We start from the raw sequence: 25440 nt of genomic DNA on the forward strand, positions 1-25440 counted from the left end.
CTATAATCTATCCCTTATCCTTAAAGACTTAAAAACTTGGTTTTTATTAGCTTCCAAGTCCAAGTTTTGTATATTCTCACAAGTACTTGAAAACAATATGTATGAAATCAGTGTGTCAACCGATACTTGATTTATAATGGAAAATATTGCTGACAATGGAACAAAATATACAAATTAGAAAATGAACACTTTTCATTCCTGTATCTAAGCCACATGTAAAGATTAATCATAATCTGAAGAAATGTAAACATCCTAGGGATCAGATACCCATAAAACTCTCATAGTCATTGTTTTTGTTTTATTTTGTTATGACGGTGACTTCCGTCTCCTCCTCCTCCTTGTCCTTCTCCTCCTCTTTCTTGTTGAATGGGCATATTTTATTATATCCTTTAAATACTGATGACAGTATTTGAGAGGAAGATGAGGCTTATATAATTAACTGTGGCATAAGAAATAAAATTTGTAACACATGAATGTGTAACAATTAGAGAAGGGATATATCACTTTTTTCATGAAAGATAATGTTTTTAAACCAAGCTTAAAGAATGTCTAGAATTTCACAAAAGAAATGGAAGAAAATTATTGCATGAACAAGTTTTGGATGCAGGAAAGATCAAGACCTGTTTATATGGTGATCTTTGGCATTAGGTATAGAAGAAATATTTGAAGAAGCAAAAGGCAATTCTCAAAAGGTAAATTGAAGCTAGATTATGAGGATCTTTAATACCAAGCTAAATTGCTTAGATTTTTGGAGGTAGTTTGGATTTTTTAGTAGGAGAATGGCATGAGCAGAACTATTTTAGGAATGGTAATCTATGTATAAGATAGTTTCAGATAAAAATGTTTGCATTGATCCCAGTGTGAGATAAGTAGGGTAAAAATTAGGGAATTATAACTAGGGTTAGAACTGAAAGAACAGATATGGTTAAACCAAGGAAAGATTATCCATTTCATGTAGGAGAAGAAAGGAGAATGAAGACACTAAAATGATTCCAAAATGACCAAAGTTCAGTCTAAAAAATTGTACTCCAGTGGCATAAAAGAATAAAATTACTTTCTTTTTTCTGCTTATGTCTAATTAAACTTTTACTGATTTTAGAAAAGTTTCTGAGCTTCTAAAGATGAGGAAATATGACTGTCTTGTTTGTGTTTTTCTTCCTCTCGTACCTGGTAAGCTTTTAATAAATATTTGTTAAAACACGGCTTAAATTTTTGATTTGTTAATATGAAAGAATCTTTTCATAAATGTTTCTTGAATCAAACCTATTCCACATGTACTGACCTTCTTGCCAAACACTCAAGAAATTTATAATCCAACTATGTTGATACCTTAAAATTAATTTTCTTTCTATTAATGGTTTTTGAGAAATGGAAATTGGGGTTGAAAATTAGAGTGGTTGTCAGGTTATTGAAATTAAGGGTATTGGGAAATGGATTTGTTGAAGTATAAATTGATATAACCTTTCTAGAAGATTTTAATTTTATAAACATTAAACAATTCCTGTGCTCCAGGTATTTTGCTAGATGCTGGGATACAACAATGCGCAAAACAGGGAGGGATTTTAAAGTCTGATAGTAATACTTTAATTCATGTGGTAATTGAAAGCCTGGACAGTCTCTGACATATTATAGGAATCAGTAGTTAGAAATATCTGATATTTACTAACCCTGACATATCTTTGAGAACTAGTGGTTCACATGATCATAATAAATATATCTACGTATTAGATAGTATAACATTTGTTTGGTCTTAGGTTTTAGGCATTCAAAAGTGTCAGAAAGAAAGGGGAAACACTGGGGGGATGATATTGGCCAAATCGTATTACTGTGTTGTGTGCATGTACGAGTATGTAACAATAAATCCCGCATTTGTGTACACCTATGATGCAGCAGTATAAAATATGAAAAAAAGCATCAACAAATAAGTTCACTCGAATAGATGTTATTTAGATAGAGATCAATATTATCAAAGATGTTGACATGTAAAATGAGTCATATAAACTAAATCAAATTATTATTTATTTCAAGTCATCTTTTCCTTTTATTATTAAAAGTGGTAAGCATTCTTCCTCATTGAGTTAAAATAATCTTTCTTCTCTCCATATTACAGTTATCTTTAAAATTTTGAAGTCTTTTTATAATGCTGCTCCATTGGTACACATAAAGAAAGCTTCTGAATAGAGTTTTGTCTCTATAACTTGACTCACCACTGCAGAGTAGGAGGAATTCTTTTCTTCTACCCATGCTAGCTTCATAGCTGAGGCCCATATGACAAAAGATATATTAAGAAGAGAAAAAGCAAATTTACTCAATATAAGTTTTATACAACATGAGAGACTTCATAAGGAAATGAAGCTCAAGGAAGCAGTTAAACCTGAGTTATTTTTAGCATAGGTTTGATGAAGAGTAGATAGTTGTGGAGAAAAATGACACTTGAGGAGAAATTTATTATAAATATGATAGAGCAGATGTGGGAAAATATGATATTATAAATATGAAAAAAGGGTATGAGCAACAGAAGGAAAAATTTAGCATGGCCTGTTTTTTCAGATCCTTGTCTGTGGCCCTTTATCTTTAAAGATAAAGGTATTTTTCCCCTGGTATGAGAACATACTTCTTATACGAGCATCATAAGACATGCTTCAGGGGAGGACAGAAGATTCTTCCCAGGTTTTATGATTTGCTTTAGGGGAAAACGTCAAAGTGAGCCTTTTGCTTCTGCTGTTCTCTCAAATTCTTTCAACTTTAAATATTCGTTATGTGAGATACCATATTTTGGGGTAGCATGTCATGAACCCCCTTCACCACCACACCTGAGAGAAACAACTGAGACAATATACTACCTAGAACATATTGGCTGGAAGTAATCAACATGGCTCAGTATGGCTCAGGGTTAAATAATGAAACTTGAAGTTTAGATTTTGAGTTGTTCCCTTTTCAAATTGAAACATTGAAAAGAACTATTTTTTGCAGTGACTGTTTCCTTATCTAAGGATGGAATGTTGTTTTGGGGAAAGGTTTTAAGAACTATCTAGGTGTTTCATCATTTTAAGGTAGTTCTGTGTTTTGCAGACCTTGAAATTTGATCACATGTTTTTGTCAGTTGCTTATGATCGTCATGCCTACGCAAAAGTGTTAAGAAATTAAGAGTTGAAAGTATCCACAGTAAAAAAGTATACCATTGTTACAGCCATAGAAAGCCAACTAAATTCTCTGGTTTTGGTTTTGCTTCATCAACCCAACTTCTTTGTTAATTTAGGGTAAAGGAATGACCACATTTACTCATCTAAAAGTAGAATGTTGATTTTCTTTAAGCACCAGGCTTTATGTAGATTCCCTAAAATCATGTTCTTAATTCTTTTTCATTTGCTTTTAAGCCTTTATTTTCTTTTAGGAAAAGAAAACAAACCAAAAGAGTAGCACAGTGATAAGATGTTGCTTTCTCTCCAGATTCAGAATCAGAATCCAGATAATCTTTTCTCATTATATTTCAGCTGTTACTTTGTAGAATTTCAGTGTAATTTTTTTTTTTTTTGGTACCAGGGGTGCCAGAGATTCAACCCAGGGGCACTTACTCACTGAGCCATATCCCCCACCCTTTTTATTTTGAAAAAGAGTCTCCCTAAATCCTTAGGTTCTCACTAAGTTGCTGAGGTTAGTCTCAAATTTGCAATCCTCCTGCCTCAGCCTCCCAAGTTGCTGGGGTTGCAGGTGTGCACCACCATTCCCTGCTCCAGTGTACTTCTTAGCTTAGCTTGAAGTTTAAATTACAGCTCTGTATTTAGAGGCTCCTGCCACATCAAGTTAGTCAAGATTTAGTAGTGACTTATTTGTGTATAGGGACCTGAGAGGGGGCAATAGAAATTCCTTTCCTTCAGTCTCCCCTTTATTCAATTTATACCACAGTAGGATACGTCCTAAAAACACACCAATTATATCTTTGGGATCCCTTGCATTATCTATCTTTGCATTTTCTTCTGATTGGCTCAAGTTTGAAGGAAGAGAAGGGTTGATGGCACAGGAAATGAGTATGATACAAGGTAAAAATGAGAAGGTCAAAATAAAGAAAGAACTGAAATAAGCTAGTTTGTCATTGGTCTATTGAGACAATGGCTTAATGTAGTACAGCTTGAATTAAGTGCCTTCTCAAGGTTCTTTATGTTTGTAGCAATTGGGGCTGATAGAAAAGAGAATATTTGTAGGAGAGGAAAGAATCAGTAACCTACACATGAAAAAGAAAGAAAAATAGGAATAAGAAAATGGATAGAATAAGAAATAACTCACAAAAGGTAAAACATGGAGGAGTAATAAGTTTATAAAATATAAAAATAATATAATTAAAAGTAATTTTTAAATTATCAAAATTTCTCAAGTGATTACTTTGCAAACATTGAACATTTTATTATGTGTACATAACACAATAGCAAGCAAGCATACACAGTAAAATATAGGAAAATATTTGTATTCAATTCTATATCAAAGTGAAAATTCAATAAAAAGTTCAATTTTTAAGATTTACCTCTCTCAATTTATAATATCAATACCTCTTGATTCTACATTATTTAATTCATGGATAAAATGGTCTAAAGTTTTTATCTACCACTGAAGTCTTCCTTTTGTTCACAGAGTATTTTTCTTAATCTGTGAAATATATTTCGAAAAGACAATTGTAAGAATAGCCTAAAGAAGATAAATCTATAGAAGTAGGTATCATTGTTGATAAAACCATATATAAATTACTTTTCTTATTTTCCTGTCATGTCTTTTTTCCATCAATCAGGTGTTTTTATTGCTGCAAACTGACCTAAGCTAATATGATTAGGCAGAGTCTTAGTGAGTAAGGATTGTTATTAGTTACAATGAAGGAAAGTTTGAGGTCCAATTCCAATTACACATACAACTATTTATCAAATAACCAAGAAAGCACAAAATGGTTCATACTCATTAAAAGCTCTGTTATTTATGTGCTCTGAAAAAACTGCATGAAAAATTCACTCAGTATATCCATGGACAAATTTTAAGGACAGAATTTTTTACCCTCCTATTTGTCATCAGACACAATAATGTTACAAACCAGTGAATGAGCATACAGGACAAATCTTAGATTCTTAAGTGCATAGCTTGCAAAGCTTGCTGGATTCTAGTGTGTTCATGGAAAGTGGGGCAGTGCCTTTAGTATTTTGCCCATCTAGAGATCTAGAATATCACTAAATTTTTCAATACAAAATACATTTTAAACATTTGTTAAACACTTATTAGGCTAATTATCAAATTTATCTTGTGTTGATCATCAGAGACAGGCATAGCTAAAACACTTTATGATTATGTTGGCTATACAGAAACATACATAACAAAATCATTACGTTCCTCCTACTCTCCCATTTCTCCCTCAGATATCTGCTTTTGTATTCTCCTTATACAACACCACACACACACACACACACACACTCAATCTCTCTACATATAGTTACATAAATATACTTTAAAAACTTCCCTACAATACAAACTATTTTCTGAGTTGCTTTTGCCTATGGAAAAAAAAATCTGGCTAGTCAAGATAGTTATCCGTCCCACCCCCACCTCTCTAAACTCATTTTTTGATATTTCGTTCTAAACATTCAAGGTTTCAGCCTCTCTGAACTTCTTATAGTTCCCTGATTATGCCATACCGTTTCTAGACTGTTCCTTTGAGTATTCTATTTTTGCCTGGAAACATTGTTGTGTTTTATGTGGCTAAACAATTTAAAATGGTTTCAGATGTTATGACCTATAGTTGCGTGTTTCTGCATTTTCTAGGTAGCATCATTTTTTCCTCTATATTTTGTGTAAAACTTGATTATGGCAATAATCATTGTAATTGCTTGCAAATACTACTTATATTCTGTAAATTTATATTTATTGCATTTTATCTTCTTTCCAGTTATCTTGCAGCTTATGTACTTGTGTCTTTTCCCAAATAGAGTACAGCTAACTTACTTAGGTTCCTAGTATATGATAGTATGCCTGGGTATATAAAGGCTCAGAAAATCCCATGGATGGAGGAATGAAAGTAAAAATGTTGCTCTTTAGAACTTGGTTATTAAAGATAATACATAGATTGTAATTATTTTCTGTGAACATAGAAGAATACAGTGTAAATAGAATACAAAAGCCATGAGGAGGTTACACTTTTTTTCTACATAGTATGTTATAGAGAATTTTATAGTCCTTTCAGAGGATTAGGGAAACCTGAAGAAAATGCAACTGAAATCATCTTAATCTAAGGTATTTTAGTTTACATTATTGGTTGATAGCTTTAGCCTTTATAGCAGTATTTTAGGGCAGTATTACAAAATGAAATAATACTCATCATAATATTCAATATAAAATAAGAATAATAACATTCAGCATAAAAGATAGAATTAAAATAACATGAGAAAGGACTGCTCTGCTCTGGGAATATAAATTGTTCTTAGTTGTCTCTAATATTTTTTGTTTTGTTGACCTTCTAAATGAATATTTTAAATGATGTATCACTTTGCACATTTTAAATTTGTTATCTAAAATGCTTTTAACCATACTTTAAAGTAGCTGCTGAGACTATAGTAAATATATTACATATTGTTATATGCTTTAAGTGAATTGTGTCAAATCTTTGGATCTGCATATTTAGCTCACCCGATCATGAAAAATGTTCACTATATACTCTGATTGTCTGACTCAGTTCTCAATACCAAACTACTTGCTTTGTCAGACTTATTGTCTGTCAATAACAAATCTGACTTCATTTTTTAGATTAAATGCACATGTGAATATACTCCATGATAACCATTCCATTTCTGAATTATAATTGTAATATAGATATATAGATTAATTTATAAATAGGGGGACTGGCAGAAAGGCAGAGTCTTGCCAGGATGAAATAACCATCTTTCCCTTCAATTTTTCCTTGCCTTGCTCCTAAGCTATTATTTCCCAGGGTCAGTGCTTCCTTGAGTTATCCCTTTGCTTTATATTCTGGAGACTTCTAACTTGGGATAATGTACCATAACAAGATTTAGGATGCATGAGATGTCTACTTTTTCTTTTTCTTTTTAAAAGTAGAAACAGTGTAATTATGAAAGGAGAAAGACAACTTGAAAACTGGTGGATTGCAAGTGCATTCTCAGATCAATTTTAGAAAAGGCACATGTGGAATTTGAAGATTTGGAAATAGATTCTACTTAAACATTTATATCCGCATTACACATGAAAAGTGTTTGTTCACATTTTGTTTTGAAGATTTCTGGAATGAGTTGTGCCTATACAATGTGTCTATATAATGCAACAGGCATAACACACTATAATCACAAGATAAATTGTGACACCCAGAAGATACTCTTGAGAGTATACTGATGCCCTCTCTCTATCTTACATTCATGATTGTTCCTAACTCTGTGATCCTATGGCTTACCAATTGTAAGAGAAGTCAAGGGATGAATATGTGAATGTTCAAAAGAAAGGTTCTTCAAGAGGAAAAGAAAAACTCTTTCTTCAAATGTAAAATGAACAGGACGAAGAGTTTGAAATTCTAAATATAGGCAGAGGGGATTTCCAGGGATTTCAGTGGGTTCAGTAATACTACTGATATGTCTGGATGTTATATTTGTTTCTCCAAAGTACTTTTTGGCCTGTTGATTGATGAATAAGAGTATAATTCACTACTAGTTCCTGCCCAATTAATATTGATTAGCCATTCTTTATATACAATAAAAGAGAACTTTTACAATTTGGATTTCCCTCTAGTTTCTGAAAATTTTTTACCTGGAAAAATTTTCTCTTCTAGCATAAAACATAGGAAATAAAAGTTATCAGTCTTTTAAATTAGGAACTCTAAATACTTTTGGCTTTAAAGATTAATTTATTAGGATATGATTATGAAAACACTTAAAATGTACAACAACATTGATTTAGCATTCTAAATGTAATATATTTTAAAATATGCAATATTACTTTATGGACTCATTTTTTTTTTTTTTAGTATTGAGTTATAATGCAGCATTAGAGTAAGTCTGACCACATTAGGAAGGCTTTCTATTGAGCATTTCATTAATCTGTTTGTAAAATCACTTTAAAATATTTGTATTTTAAGCATGCTTAATTGCTGGTATACAACTAGGGGAAATATGTAGTATCAATTTAATTTCCTTTGCTGTATTACATTGTCTTTTTTAAAAAACAAGAATCTGTGTTTGAGTTGAAGGAACTCCAAAGAGTGCTTATGGCTCAGTAACATCAAATACAGTCTCTGGATATAATAAGAAAAAATTCAGCAGTTTCAAAAGAGCTTGGGAATAAAAAGCCACCCATTTACTTTTTTTTGTAGAAGCAGTAGCAGTCTACAGAAAAGCCATAATAGCTTCAAAACAGTATGGTAGATAATTTTATGGAACTTTCAATTACAAAAATCCAGTTTAACCTTCTTTCCTACTGGCAGGTGTCCTATTGGCGTGCAGCCAGAGGCTGGGAGTGCTGTGCAGCCTGCTGTGTCCCCCAGAGTGCTGACAATGCTAACACTCCAGCTGGCTGCTCATAATTGCATTGATTGTGGTCTGACAACCAGAGCGCCAAGAAAGAAATGTGATGAATACACAAAAATATTTTACAAATTCGATCAGATTACAAATTTCACCTCTTTTTTTCTCCTCCATAGATATGATATCTGCACTTATAAAAATAAGCCCTGTGGAACACTGGGTAAGTGTTTTATATATATATATATATATATATATATAAAGACAGAATAGTTCAGATTATCTTTCTGGACCAATGAATACTCTTTATTATTAACTTGGTCATTTTCTTTCCTGGTACATCTGAAATTATTCCTAAAAATTGTTAAACTTGACCTTTGTGGCCAAGGACCTTTTCATTTAGTAGGAAACAAATATTTACTCTCATAATAAAGATTATATAAATTTCATTAGCTTTTTCCCCCCTCTGATAAATAGAATGATGATTTAAAAACAATTTACAAGATGATTCAAAATCATTAACTAATAATTACAAATCAAAGTTAGCACTCATTTTCATATAATCTGTCTCTGTAATGTATTTTCTTAAAATGCCAAGAGGTTTGAGAGCATTCAGCATCTTGAAATTCGAGTCTATTAAAGGAAAGGGATAAAAATCTGAGATACTTAAAGGGAAGGGCTCAAGAACAATACTTCTTTTGGTACCATTTTATGGAAAGAGTATAGTCCCATAAATTAAAATATTATTGGAAAATTTTAGTACTCTGACAAAAAAATAAAAAGACAATTTTGTAAAACAGTATAGCCAGAGGCAAAGAGAGAATATAGGATTATCTTTTTGTGTTCCTTAAATATCATTTGCTATTTAAAAAGCATTTTTTAATACTCTAGATTTTCTTCTTTTTTAAAGTATTTTTTAGTACGCTAGAATTTTTAAAATTTTTTTTAGTTATAGATGGACACAATATTTATTTATTTATTTTTATGTGGTGCTGAGGATTGAACCCGGTGCTTCACACCGCTGAGCTACTGCCCCAACCCCAGTACTCTAGATTTTTAAAAATAACATTTTATTGCAGAACATAATTTCATATAGGTTAATTGCAAAAAAAAAATGGTGGGAGAGTAGCTTCACATTGTATTAAATAACTAAGCAACTAACGTTATTTTATGGAGTAGGAGCTTTTATTGTACGATGACTTTTTTAATGTCAGAGACTTTTTATAGACTCATTCATAAGTTAAGCAGCTAAAGGTTAATACTCTGGTTTCTGTATGACAAGCCTCAGTTTTCTTATCTGTAAAGGAATAATTTATGAAATTGATTGTTTTGCACAACCTAGTTATTTTGGGAAGATATAATTAAAGTCAATGTAGGAGAAAGAGTGCTATCCAACTTCCTGGGCAGTTCATTAAAACATCTTCTCAAAGGTTGGAATTTCTCTTGATGATTTTACCTACCTTTCCAGGCATCTCCTACCCTACTTCTTCAAGATTTATGGCTAAAGAAGAAATCCCAATTAGCCAGTGCTAATGATTTAAATGATTAAAAGCTTGCTAGTCAAAATACATATCACAAGAAGAGATCTTTTTGCTGAGAAAGTTCACATCAGAAATATTTTTTTTGTAGTGTTTTAGGTTAACAAGACCATTGAAGGGAACCCTGAACTGGAAACTAACTGGCTTTTACATTTTTAATGCGTTACCTTTTACAGTTTATTTAAGCTCTATGATTCTCAATTTTATTAGCAATTTCTTAACAGATTTTAACAATATTCTTAACCTTTTATTATAAGAATATTGTTAAAATCACTTTGGGAAGAAAACATGAAGGTATTTAGTAAAGAAGTACTATAAAAGTGAACAGGTCTTATTTAATGTAGAAATTGTCTATATGGTTTCACTTAACTACCTGCCTGTGTGTGTGTGTGTGTGTGTGTGCACGCGCGCACACTTATGTATATATGTGATATTTTTTAGTAACTTTCATGTTGGTTTTTATACTGATTTTGCATACATATTACATATATTTAGTATATGAATGAAATGTGTGTATATGTGTTCATACATCTCAATATAATACACACACACACACACATTTTATTCTGCCTGCTTTTTAAAGGTATTTACATTGAGATACATTCTTCATGTGACAATAGTAATACTACTATGTAGTATTTTTATTGTCATTATTGCCCAAAACTTGAGGCATTTTTCTATTCTCTTTTTAGATTTTTTAATAATGTGTTCAAAATGCAATAGATTATTTTTCTTTAGAATCAATATATTAATCGGTATATGACAATGATTTTCAAACTCAATATAAATTATTTTCAAATTATAGACCATTATATATTATTTTTTGTGCTATCTCTCATAGTGAAAACTGAATGAACAGCATATATATATATGTGTGTGTGTGTGTGTGTGTGTGTGTGTGTGTGTGTGTTTTGACCTTCATCTGTGGAAAATATATTATCAGTATAGATTCAAACAAGTTATTACTTTTTAATAATTTAATTTACTTTAAATTATCATTACTTTTGTAGTAACTTTCGTGTTGATTTTCATACTGATTTTTGCATATTTTCTTGCTTAATAACTTTGATGATCAATTCTAATATGGCTAAGTAAGGTTTAAGGGTGTAAACTGTGGCCATCAAACTAAGGAAATCTAAATGACCCAAATAATAATCAAACCCCTATTAACACAATCACACATAAGAACTTTGACAGCTTCAATTTTATAGGAAGCCAGAAAATGGTGGGAGCTTGTGAAAATATATTAGTGTTTAAAATGTTCTCATTTTAATTAGGACTTACCTTTATGTTTCAACAAGTAATAGTTATTTTCCAAATATATTTTTTCTTAAGTTGTTCTTTTACCAAAGTTAACTATTTTATATAAGATATCAGAAGTAAATCTGTGCTTATAAATATACCCTGGAGAGTCATAGAGAATTCTTAATTTGAAAATAGAGCTGCATGACCTGCACCAAAAAAAAACAATCCAGCAGAAACAACAACTAAGCCAAAAAAAGATAGCCTGTGGAATAATATAGGAAAACATAAGAACTGTTCATTTAGCAATAATTGTTTTTAACAATTCTTATTTATTTATTATTATTATTTTTTTGCCTCAGAACAGGAATATTGCTCATCATGACTTTGTCTTCCCTAAGACAGGTCAAATTGAAACTGATAGCTTAAAGCCAGATAATGTGTTACAAATTTTTTAAATTCTTCCTCTGTGTGCATGTGTGTGCGCCTATATATGTGTCTTTCAGTGGAGATTTGGAGTGACATTTACTAAATATTTTTGATTAGCCAAGAAAATTGATTCATTTTGCCCAATCCTTCCTTTTTTTAAAAAAAAAAAATCCTCTTTTTCAGGCCCAAGACCTCAAGGGAATGGAAGGGCAGCACAAGAGTGTCATCTGTTTTATAACAACTCTGAGGCAGAAATCAACCATTCCCTAACTCTTGCCAAGCCCATATAAAACAGGGAAGGCAAACTATTAGTACATCCAACACTGTCCTCAATTCTGTTCCACTGTAATTGTTATTTTGATGTTTATATTAGAAAATACAGAGAAACACAATTTTCAGAACTTTCTTGTCAGTAAAAAATATCAACTGAATAGCATTCATTGTTTGTAATTAGTGCAATGGGGAAATTGTACTAATACAGAACATTAATAATGATACTCATTGAATTTAATTAACTTTTGGTGGGAGGTAATTCTTAATATTTGAGTGACAATAATATACAAAATTTTTTTCTTCTTTTCCTTAAACGTCTATTAAATAACTTTTCATCTCTGTGATAGTATATTAAGTATGATTTGGCATATATTTCCTAATAATGAATTACATCTTTTGCATAAAAATTCTGTTTTCTTGGAACTGTTTTAAAGTTCTATACTTATTCACAGAGCATGATATTCATTTGAAAGTAAATATTAAAGCTTTTACATACTGAAATTCCCAAAGGGAGAATACCTTGAGTAACATAACATTTCACTAGAATCAGCAAGTTAACACCACAGTTTTTGCTTTATTAGTAAAACTCTAATGCATTGAAGCAGGTCGGGGAGAGGAAAACTACCTTGAATGTATGAATGACTTTCCTCCCATTAAAAGTACTAAAAGAAATTGTTGTATCACTATCAGGACTAATTTCAGAAGATTAAAAATATGCAAAAAACTTCCCGTCTTTCAATTATTTTTTCTCCTTTGAATCATTCATTTTGTTTTTATAAAAATGTCATTAAAAAATACGAATTCCCCCCTCCCTTTTTTGTAACTAAAAAGTTGCTTGTATATTTTTATGAACCCACTAAACTTAAACAGATCTCTTTAGAAAAATAATGTGGATATATTTTGCTTTCTACAGCCTGAAGAATGTTAAAATAGAAATGCTTTCTTGAATTCCCTCTTCTGGCTCAAGTTACTAGGTGGTCCCAAGTTACCAGAAGTAAAATTTATAAATCTAACCCCTCGTCTAGACATTTTCCAGCACTGACTGCAGTTCAAAAAATATTAATGTCTAGCCGGCAAAGTGAAATTCCCCCCAGTGATTTTGCAAATGACTAGAAAGTTAACCTTTTGCCAACTGCTCCTTCTGTGCATGGAGGTTATTAAAAAGAATCCAGGCATTTATAAGTATGGGCTTTTTTAAGACTGAAACACCTTGGCTTGACCCTTTGTGTCTCTTTCTGTTTATTCAGGCTTAGCCTCTGTGGCTGGAATGTGTGAGCCTGAAAGGAGCTGCAGCATTAATGAAGACATTGGCCTAGGTTCAGCTTTTACCATTGCACATGAGATTGGTCACAAGTGAGTGAGTTTAAGAAAATCAAAATAAATTTTAGCACTCTACTCTTAAGCAACTTGTAACTACTGTGTGGAAAGCCTGTGCTCAACTACATTTTACAGCCTTTTTGCCTGATTTCAATAGAGAATATTATCATTTTGGGTATTGGGATAAATCATCTTAAGACTTGGAAACTAGTTAAATAACTTAGTAATTCAGTGCTATCTTAGTGATAAATGCTTAAATATTGTCATATACTTTTTTTTTAAGAGAGAGAGAAAAGAGAGAGAGAATTTTTTTAAGATTTATTTTTCAGTTTTCAGTGGACACAACAACTTTATTTAATTTATGTGGTCCTGAGGATCGAACCCAGCACCCCGTGCATGCCAGGCGAGCGTGTTACCTCTTGAGCCACATCCCCAGCGTGTTACTTCTTGAGCCACATCCCCATTATATACTTTTTAAATACTTTAGCTGTCTCTCCAACACCTAGATCTTCATAAAGCCCAATTATTTAAGTGATTGTTCTTTCCCTCAAGTGACAATATATACATGTTTTTAAATCTTTGGCACCACTACCATAAAATGTACTTTTAGTTTCCACTGTTCCTACTCTGTGAGTACACTTTTTCTAGGTATAAAGTGTGTACAGTGACTGCTGTGTAACCTGTATTTTCAGCGTCACTTGTATGTCATTGCAAGAAATATAAAAAGAACTGAAAAAGAACTGTTACAAATGTAGTGAGATAATCATCCTCACTTCTTTTTAAGAGGATCTGCAATTTTTAATATTTATTTTACATCAATCTGTGCCAATGAAAAATCCATCCTGTGACTTTCTCCAACCAACAAATGGCAGTAAAACCTTTTCTTTGTTCCAGACAAATGGCAATAGTAAATATAAAAACCTATTCATATGAAGGGAAAGATATCTGGCAGCATCTTCCCTTACTTCAAACATTGTGTTCCTAAGACTGAAAGATGACTTGTCCTTAATTAGTTGATCTTTAATGTGTTTCTTATACAGGTAAAAATTAAACAAAAGCACCTTTAAGCTGGGTGTGTTGGCACATACCTATAGTCCCAGTGGCTTGGGAGGCTGAGGCTGAAGCAGGAGGCTTGGGAGTTCAAAGCTAGCCTCAGCAACTTAGCGAGATTCTGTCTCTAAATAAAATATAAAAAGGGGCTGGGGATGTGACTCAGTGATTAAGTATTCCTGAATTTACTGGTTCAATTTCCTGGTACCAAGAAAATAAAAAACAAAACAAAGCCCAAAAGCACCTCCAGTTCATTCACAGATTACTATTTTTTTTTTCAGGAAATTTCTTTTCTACTATAGAGACTGTTAACATTTAGCAAAATAGACAGTCATATCTGTTAACAAGAAAATAGGGGGTTGGGATTGTGGGTCAGTGGCAGAGTGCTCACCTAGCACGTGCGAGGTCCTGGGTTGGATCCTCAGCACCACATAAAAATAAAATAGATATTGTGTCCAACTACAACTAAAAAATAAATATTAAAAAATTAATTATATCTGCTTTAAAAAAAAGAAAATAGGAAAGAACTTTAAAGGATAGTGATTGTTTTTAGCTAAAACAGCAGCTATTTGCAACAACTTCTAACATTTGTAAGATTTAGGTTTTATGTATTTTTTGGGGGGTGGTGAAGTTGATGGGAAAAAAAGAACAAATAAAAATATTCACTATAAAATTGCCTCAGAGGTTATTCTTAGGATAAATTTATAGTTTGGCTTTTTATTTTTTAAGTACACAGTAAAAGTGGGTAAATTAGCTGTATTATTTAAAATTTTTTATTAAATGGTATTGGTTAAGTTCTCTTTAACTCACTAAGATATCTGGCTCCCTAATGACTGTCATACTCTTAAACAACCATACTTGATTTAATGGTTTCTGTTAGATTCAATTATATCTACAGGTTCGGACACATAATGAATGAATAATGCATGTGTGAAAGCACTGTTACCTTATGGAGTCACAAGTTAGTTGGTATCTGTACATACATCTTAGTTGTTATTCTTTTTATACTTAAATAGGTCAGCTGAGGATTTATGTGTCTTTGTATCATTTAGTAAGATTCAAACTGGGCTATCTCTCAGGCTTCCTGGTTTTGTTTTGAGGTTTTGTTTTTTGGCCTGTGAATAAATCCTTTGGGCTGTTTCTAAGGTGGATGGTTTAGACCTCATGTAGAAGAGTTGTGAAGTAAACTATGCAACCCAAGTTTTATGTGCCTTGGAGTAACTTTCTTTCACAGTTAATTCTTATTTAAAAGTGAGAGTACTAAAAACAGGCAAGGAAAGCTCACAAAATCCTTTAGACTGAGAGCCTGAAGAATCCTTCCATTCAAAAATGTTATTTGACAGAGGGGAAAAAAAAAACAAAACACTTTTTTCTTCTCCTCATTTCCAATTGATTACTCTGTTGCTATCTTCTTATGCCTTTTTCCATAGACAGGGAGGTAAGATATATTTAATATCTTATCTTTTCTAGTATGTCAAATTACTGTTTGACCAGTCAGTGAAAAATCTGTTGGATGGAAGAAGGTCCCTTTATTTGCTTTTAAGATCTTAGTGTTTAGCTTTCAGAAACTCAACAGCTCAACTCTGGCACAACTGATACACAGTGATAGCTGCATTTTAATGATGTAATGAATCATTAATGATGGCATACTCTTTTGTTTTTTCCTAAAACAAAGCAGTAGCCATAGGAAACATATTTATTTTCCAGATCCAGTATACTGATTTTTTTTGTGATTTTTTTTTTGTCAGTTAGTAGAGTGGATAGTGATATGATATCTGTAGATTTGTTACAGTGAAAGAATGTTTGATCATGAATTACTGAGAAAAGCTCTTACTGATTCACTTGCTTGAATATTTTCTAACTTTTAAGAAATTATATAAATGTTTTTGTACTCGATATGTACTTGTGTAGGTATATAATATCCATTTTAAATAGTTCTGGATAATTTTTTCTTTGGCTAGGCCTTTGTAACCAGTTTTATTTCCTTCTATCATTTTGTGAAACCCAGAAATGAGTTTCCTTGTCAAGTGAAAAATTGAGGCTTATGCTATATTTAAATGACATGTCGAGCTTTAAGGTAGGCTATAAGCCAAAGGCACTTAATGAAACCCTATAGGAAAGAATGTTCTTTAAAAGATTTTTAAAATTAATTATATAGTTGCTGTGGGTTTTAGAAGTTGAAAAATTACAATGTCAAAGAAGGGTGCCAAGAATTCAACCAGACATCTAGCATATCAAGAAAGCAACCTAATGTATCCAGCTCTACAAAAACAATATTAAAAAGAAGTCTTAAATATTCATTTTTAAAGGGATACATATTGAGGTGTATATCACTGAAGAGACAGGATGTCTAAGATTTGCTTTTAAAAGAAAGAAAAAAAGAAAAAGCAAGAATAGAAACATCTTGAATTTTATAATCTTGATAATGATGTATGGCAGTTTGTAACAGTAATCTCTCTACTATGGTATATGTCTGATTTTTTTTTTCCACACAAAAAGTGAATAGGCCCTAAGATCATAATTTTTTTTCTTCTTTTTAGTTATATATGACAGTAAAATCTATTTTGACATATTTATACAAACATGGAATATATCTTATTCTACTTAGGATTCCTGGTCTTATGGATGTACATGATAAGGTCATAAATTTTTAAGATGTGATTTAACTTATGTATTGTGATTGAGTGAACTTTAACCCTGATTTTGACAGAATTTTGAAAAATATTAAAAGTATTGAAAGCTGTAGGGATCATGCTTTTGAAAACAAATATTAGTATTTTTGTCTTAACAATAAGGATGTATTTTGATAGAAAATTGGTTAGCAGATGCATTTTTTAAAAAAGAGATAAATATGGCAAGGGTTCAGGAAAATAAAAAATTAGATTACATGTATTAGGATTCTCTTGCTACAGTTATCTGTCATCCAAACTTCCCTTTTCCTACTGTAAGTACTGATGTGTCTTTAAATGTTTAATCAGTGTGTTTTCATAATAGAAGGCTGATAATAACGTACAAAACGTTCTGTGGGACTTTTATGTCATTCTATGGTTTTAGTATTAAAATAATGTTAGTCTTATGAGTTAGGAAGTATTCTGTTTTTTAGAAGAGTTTGTATTCTGTGAGTACATTTTAAAACATTATGGAAATGTAATTTACGTGCAATAAAAATGCACCCATTTTGTGTACAGGTTGATGAGTATTCACAAAGGTAAATAACAATGTGACTAAAATCACAATCAAGATATCAACATTTCTATTACATAAAAAAAGTCCCCTCTTCCCCTTTACTGTTTGATAATCTCTACCCACCTTCCCTCCCCCTGTCCCAAACAACCATGGATCTACTTCTTGTCACTATAGACTAGTTTTGTCTTCTCTGTAGTTTCTTTCCTTTTCTTTTCTGCAGACTCTGTATTGAACCCAGAGATGCACTACCACTGAGCTACATCCCTGGTCCTTTTTTATTTTTTTGAGATAGGATGTTGCTAAGTTACAGGCCTCAAACTGGCAATTCTCCTGTCTCAGCCTTCTGAGTAGCTGGGACTACAAATGTATGTCACAGTGCCCAGCTCTGAAGTTTCACTTAAGTGGATTTATACGTGGGTACTTTAATGTCTAGCTTCTTTTCTTCAGCTTAATGTTTTTGATATTCATCCATGTTGTTGTATGTATAAGAAGTTCATATGTTTTCTAAATAGCATTCTATATCATATCACATGTTGTTTTTTGAAATTATTTGTTCTTTTTAGTTAAATATATTCAAAATATATGTAATTATATATTTTGAATATATTTTTATATATCATATATGCATGGAGTATAATTCTCATTTTTGTGGTTGTACATGATGTGGAATTATACTGGTTGTATATTCATATATGAACATAGGAAAGTTATGTCTGATTAATTCTACAGTCTTTTCCATTCCCATTCCCCTTCACTTCCTCCCATTCCCAGTTGTCTAATCCTGTGAACCTCCATTCCTCCCTCCCCCTGCCTTTTGTGAGTCAGCATTCACATATCAGAGAGAACATTTAGTCTTTGGTTTGAGGGGACTGGCTTATTTCACTTAGCATGAAAGCCTTCAGTTCCATCCATTTATCAGCAAATGACATAACTTCACTCTTCTTTAAGGCTGAGCAATATTCTGTTGTGTATATGTACCACATTTTCTTTATTTATCTGTTAAAGGGCACCTAGGTTGTTTCCATAGTTTGGCTATTGTGAGTTGAGCTGTCTAAACATTGATATGACTGCATTAATATAGTATGCTGATTTTAAGGCCTTTGGATATAAACCTAGGAGTGGGATAACTGGGTCAAATGGTGGTTCCATTCCAAGTTTTCTGAGGAATCTTCATACTGCTTTCCATAATGGTTGCACCAATTTGCAGTCCCACCAGCATGTATGAGTGTACCTTTTTCCTCGAATCCTCACCAACATTTATTGTTGCTTGTATTCTTGATAGTTGCTATTCTGACTAAAGTGAGATGAAATCTCAATGTAGTTTTAATTTGCCTTTCTCTAATTGCTAGAAATGTTGAACATTTTTTCATGTATTTGTTGATGGATCATATTTCTTCTGTAAAGTATATGTTTGGTTCCTTAGCCCATTTATTGATCGGGTTATTATTATTTTTCTTTTTCGTATTGAGTTTCTTGAATTCTTTATATATCCTGGAGATTAATGCTCTACCTGAGGTGCAGATGGCAAAAATTTTCTCCCATTCTGTAGGCTCTTTCTTCATGTTCTTGGTTGTTTCCTTTGCTCTGAAGAAGCTTTTTAGTTTGATACAATCGCATATATTGATTTTTTTTTTATTTTACTTGTTGTACTTTAGGAGTCTTATTGAGGAATTTGGTTCCTAAGCCAAGAGATTTGGGCCTACTTTATCTTCTAGCAGGCACGAAGTCTCTAGTTTAATGCCTAGGTCCTTGTTATGGTTTGGATGTGATGTGTCTCCCAAAAGCTCACATGTGAGATAATATAAGAAGGTTTGGAGGAGAAATGATTGGGTCATACCCTTAACCTAATCATTGCATTAATTCCTGATGGGATTAACTTGGTGGTGACTAGAGGCAGGGAGGGTGTGGCTAGAGGAAGTGGTTTATTGGGGACGTGGCTATGGGTATATATTTTCTATCTGGAGAGTGGAGTCTCTCTCTCTCTCTCTCTCTCTCCGCTTTCTGATCATCATGTAAGCTGGTTCCTTCAGCCACACTTTCTGCCATGATGTCCTCCCTCATTTTGAGCCCCAAAGAATGGAGCCTGCTGCCTACAGATTGAGACATCTGAAACTCTGAGCCCCTAAATAAACCTTTCCTCCTCTACAGTGGTTTTGGTTCCTTTCATCGCAGCAGCAAAAAAGCTGACTAAAACAGTCCTTGGTCCACTTAGAGTTAAGTTTTGTGCAGAGTGAGAGATAGGGGTCTAATTTCATTTTATGACATATGGATTGCCAGTTTTACCAGCACCATTGTGGAAGAGGCAATCTTTTCTCCAATGTATGTTTATGACACCATTGTCCTGTATGAGATAACCATATTTATGTGGGTTTGTCTCCATGTCTTCTATTCTGTACCATAGGTCTTCATGTCTTTCTTGGTGCTAATACCATGCCATTTTTGTTATCGAAGCTCTGTAGTATAATTCAAGGTCTGGTATTGTGGTGCCTCCTGCTTTACTTTTCCTGCTGAGGATTACTTTGGCTATTCTGGTCCTTTTATTTTTCCAAATGAATTTCATGACTGCTTTTTTCTATTTCTATGAAGAAGCTTATAGGAATTGCATTAAATCTATATAGTGCTTTTGGTAGTATAGCCATTTTGACAATATTGATTCTGCCTATCCAAGGACATGGGAGCTCTTTCCATCTTCTAAGGTCTTTTTAAATTTCTTTCCTTAGTGTTCTGTAGTTTTCATTGTAGATGTCTTTTACCTCTTTTGTTAGATTGATTCCCAAATATTTTATTTTCTTTGAGGTATAGTTTTCCTAATTTCTCTTTCAGTTGATTGATCATTGATGAATGAAATTGATTTATGGGTATTAATTTTATACCCTGCTACTGTGCTGAATTTATTTATGAGTTCTAGAAGTTTTCTGCTGGAGTTTTTGTTTTTTTTTTTTGGTGGGGCGGGTCTTCTAAATAAAGAATCATGTCATCATCAAATAGTTATAGTTTTAGTTCTTCTTTTCCCATTGATATTTCTTAATTCTGTCTAATTGCTCTGGCTAGAGTTTCAAGGACTATGTTGAATAAAAATGGTGAAAGAGGGCATTCCTGTCTTGCTCCAGTTTTTAGAGGGAATGTTTTCAACTTTTCTCAATTTAGAATGATGCGGGCCTTGGTATTAACGTATATAGCTTTTACAATATTGAAGTATGTTGCTACTATCTCTAGTTTTTCTAGAGTTTTGAACATGAATGGATTCTATGTTTTGTCAAATGCCTTTTCTGCATCTATTCAGATAATCATGTGATTCTTGTCTTTAAGTCTGTTGATGTGATGAATTACATTTATTGATTTCCATGTGTTGAAACAACTTTGTATCCCTGGGATGAACCCCACTTGACCATGGTGAACTATCTGCTTAATGTTTTTTTATATGTGATTTGCCAGAATTAAGAATTTTTGTATCTATGTTCATCAGGGATACCGATCTGAAATTTTGATCGGTTTCCTTGATGTGTCTTTGTCTGGTTTTGGTATGAGCGTGATACATAGAATGACTTTGGAACGGTACAATCCTTTTCTATTTCACAGACTAATTTGAGTGGGATTGTTGTTAGTTCTTCTTTGAGGGTCTGATAAAATTCAGCTGAGAATCCATCTAGTCCTGTGATTTTCTTTGTTGGTAAGCTTTTGATGGTGTCTTCAATTTCATTGCTTAAAATTGATCTGTTTAAATTTTCTCTGTCCTTTCTATTTCTAATTTCATTCAATTTGTGTAGGGCATGTCTCCAGAAATTTGTTGATGTCCTCAGGTTTTTTATTTTATTAGAGTATAAATTTTCAAAATGGTTTCTGAGCATTGTCTATATTTCAGTAGTGTCCATTGTGATATTTCCCTTTTCATCGTGGGTTTTAGTAATTTGAGTTTTCTCTCTCTTTCTTTTTATTAGCTTGGCTAAGGATTTATCAATTTTATGGATTTTTTGAAAGAACCAACTTTATATTTCATCCATTTTTGGATTTTTTTCTTCAATTCCATTCTGAGTTAAATTATGTTCTCTATTCTACTGCTTTTGGTGTTGGTTTAATGTTTTTTTTTCTAGGGCGATGAAATGTAATGTTACATTATTTATTTGGTGATTTTTATATCCTTTTATGAATGAGCTCAATGCAGTGAACTTTCCTCTTAGTCCTGCCTTGATAGTGTCCCAGAGATTTTGATGTGTTTTATCAATATTCTCATTTATCTCTAAGTATTCTTTAATTTCATGCCTGATTTCTCCTGCTATCCATGTGTCATTCAATAGCATATTATTTAGTCTCTAGGTTTTAGAGTAGCTTCTGTTTTTTATTTTGTCATTGATTTCTAATTTCCTTTCATTATGATCTGATAGGATACAAAGTATTATTATTATTATTATTATTATTTGCTAAGAGGTGCTTTGTGGCATAAGATATTATATTCATTCATTGATGAATGAAGTATTCTGTATAAGTCTGTTAAGTCTAAATTATTTATTGTATTTTTAAATTCTGTAGCTACTTTATTTAGTTTTTGTTTGGAGGATCTATCAGTGGTGAGAGAGTTGTGTTAAACTTACCCAGTATTATTTGTATTGTGGTCTATTTGCTTCTTGAAATTGAGAAGGGTTTCTTTGATGTTCATAGATGCTCCATTGTTTGGAGCATAAATATTTGCCATTGCTATATCTTATTGATGTATAACTCCCTTAATCAGTATGAAATGTTTTTCTTTATCCCTTCTGATTATCTTTGGCTTGAAGTCCACTTTATCTGATATGAAGATCGAAACCCCTGCTTGTTTACAAGACCATGTAAACATGTTTTTTCCCATCCTTTTACCTTTAGTCTGTGGATGTCTTTGCCTATGAGGTGAGTCTCTTAGAGACTGCATATTGTTGGCTGTTGTTTTTAATCCAATCTGCCAGTCTATGTCTTTTGATTGATGAGTTTAGGCTATTTCCATTCAATGTTATTATTGAGAAATGATTTTTATTCCTGTCATTTTGATTTATTTATGCTTTTTATTTGAATTAGTTTCTTCTTTGATTGACTATTCCTTTAATGTAGTTCACCCTTTGCTGGTTTTCACTTTTATTTATTATTTTTTTTTTCATGAGTGTGTTTCATAGGGCAGGCTTTCTAGTTCTGAATTCTTTTAACTTCTGTTATTGTGGAACATTTTTATTTAGTCAATTCTGAAGCTTACTTTTGATAGATATAGAATTCTTGGCTGGCATCAATTTTCCTGCAGAGCTTGATATATATTATTTTAAGACTTCTTAGCTTTGAGGGTTTGGGTTGAGAAATCAGGTGATATCCAGATTGGTGTACCTCTAAATGTGACCTGTCTTTTTTCTGACAGACTTTAAAATTCTATTTGTATTTTGTGTAGTACACATTTTCATAATACTGTACCTCACTGTGGGTATAATTTTGTATATTTGAGGTCCTGTATCCCTCCAGAATTTGATTTTTCATTTCATTCTTTAAGTTTGGGGAATTTTCTGATATTATTTTATTGAAAAGTTTATACAGTCTTTTTGTTTGTATCTCCAAGCTTTCATCTATCCCAATAAATCTTAAGTTTGATCTTTTTGGGTTATCTCATACTGGAAGTTCTGTTCATGGTTTCTTCACATCTTTTCTCCATGGTCAACTTTATTTTCAAGATTGCATATTTTGTCTTCATTGCCTGAAACTGTATCTTCCAAATGGTCTAGTGTGTTGGTGATGCTTTCTTTTTTTTTTTTTTTAATATCAAAGAAGTTTAATACGCTGCAGTAAAATAAGCACCTTAAAAAGCTGATGGAATAGGTGTCAATGTTAGAGAAATCCCTCCCACACATGCTTTAGCTCCATACCCCTTCCCTCAAAACCAAACAAGAAAATCTGAAACAACACAGGAAATCCTTCCAAGCCTGAATTTCAGTGTGGGCCCTGTCACCAATAACAATATAATTTCCTATTATATCCTACATGATATAATAGGAAAGTAAAACACAGAAGCACAAAAAGCCTACAAAATTTCAATATTTAAGAGACTTGATACTTATTCAAAGTTAAAATAACTCCCACTTTTATACCTATGTTGTTTTAAAGCAACTTAATATATTTTAAAATTTCCATATATACACTCTCAAAGGTTCTTCAGGTGAGGTATGTAAACATTGTCTAATGAAAAATTTTCAATGTTTCAAACCAACAAATTCATAGCATACATTGAATTTTTATCCATTAAAGACACAGTATCTTCCTACACTCACTAACATAGTGGAAATCCAGGCCCAAGGGACACACACTTATCTTCCAGGTTACCATTTGCAGAATTTCTTATTTCACTGCTTTTGGAAGGACTACCTTCACACAGGCTGGGAGTACACACCTGGTACCAGGAAGGGGCTGGGCCCTCCAGAGGCCCTGACCTTGGGCATCTGGAACACTGGCTAAGTCTCACAAGACACCAAAAAGGAGCACATCTGAACAACTACAAGATTGACCTTGACAATGACATCACTGGGAGGAACCAGAAAGACCTTTAAAGGAATGGTAGAGATTCATTTTAGAGCTTCCTGAATCCACAGCCGGATCAGCAGCCCCTGCCCTCACGAGTTCTGAAGGGTCATGGCCTAAAAATAAAAATCCCCACGGCACCTGAGCTTCAGTTAAATTGTATGGGACTCCTATGACCCCTTGGCCCTGCAAAGGCATTGATTTAGCCTCAATTAGGACCCTGGGCTGTGCTTTTAACACAGGTTAGGGTTGAATTTCTTAATATCATAATGCATATGGGAAAATAATGCCATTGAGTTCACAAAGACAACCAATGCTCACAGGCACTGGCCAATGACCTTGAAGGAGCTCAATTTTGAAAACTACTTGTTCCCTGTGGGTAAACAGCATGCTTCTATTGAGATTAAGTGAGGCTAATAAGGGGATGGTGATGCTTTCTATTGCATGTTCAATTTGGTTTATTCTCTTCAAGGATTTTTGCTTGATTTTTTTTCAGAATCTCTATATCTTTATGGAAGTTATCTTTCACTTCCTATATTTTCTCTCTGATTTCACACCTTACATCATCCTTTACCTAGCAGTACAGTTTAACTATGTATATTATAAACTGCTTCTCTGACATTTTTTCCACTGTGGTGTTGATGGGTTTCTTTACTGAAGAATCTTGGTTTGTTTGGGTTGATTTGTTCTCTTGCTTTTTCATGTTATTGAGTGCCTACCATCTTATAGTATGGATCTAAAGCAGTAGAGTTTCTATCCTGTAGACTTATTGTGTTCCTGAAGGTTTCCAGGAGCTCACCATTTATAGAGAGACAAATAATAACAAAAACCAATCCAAACAATATATAGCATTAAACAAAGTAGTCCCTGTCATAATGTATACAATGTTAATTGTCACAATATGCAGAAATGATATGATCAGTTATTGATTGCATAAAAATAGTAAATTTGCAAAAGGTTTACAATTTTGAATGGTGGGCAGGGAGAGAAGAAAGGTGATATAGGAGGTGATGATTCTGAGGGAGGAGGAGAGAAGATAGAAGTAAAAAAGGAAGAGTGAAATAGAGAATAATAGACATTGGCTATTAGCAGAAGAAAGAGAAAAAGAATAGAAGGAAAGACATAAGTGAGAGATAAACATATATGTAAAGTAAAAATTTTATTTATTTATTTTTTAATTTTTATTGTTGGTTGTTCAAAACATTACATAGTTCTTGATATATCATATTTCACACTTTGATTCAAGTGGGTTATGAACTCCCATTTTTACCCCGTATACAGATTGCAGAATCACATCAGTTACACATCCATTGATTTACATATTGCCATACTAGTGTCTGTTGTATTCTGCTGCCTTTCCTATCCTCTACTATCCCCCCTTCCCTCCCCTC

The 25440-nt window shown here is 32.6% G+C and overlaps 1 protein-coding gene across 1 annotated transcript in view; it reads left to right on the plus strand.

Moving 5' to 3' along the window:
* The window catches only part of Adamts6 (ADAM metallopeptidase with thrombospondin type 1 motif 6), a 284670-nt gene that overhangs the window by 110580 nt on the left and 148650 nt on the right, over nucleotides 1–25440 (plus strand). Inside the window, exons 9-10 of the mRNA XM_048806580.1 lie at nucleotides 8672–8715; nucleotides 13222–13327. Coding sequence (XP_048662537.1) covers nucleotides 8672–8715; nucleotides 13222–13327 — 150 coding nt within the window. The remainder of the gene's footprint in view (nucleotides 1–8671; nucleotides 8716–13221; nucleotides 13328–25440) is intronic.

The sequence above is a fragment of the Marmota marmota genome, unplaced genomic scaffold (genome assembly GCF_001458135.2).
Source record: "Marmota marmota marmota unplaced genomic scaffold, marMar, whole genome shotgun sequence".
Classification (NCBI taxonomy): domain Eukaryota; kingdom Metazoa; phylum Chordata; class Mammalia; order Rodentia; family Sciuridae; genus Marmota; species Marmota marmota.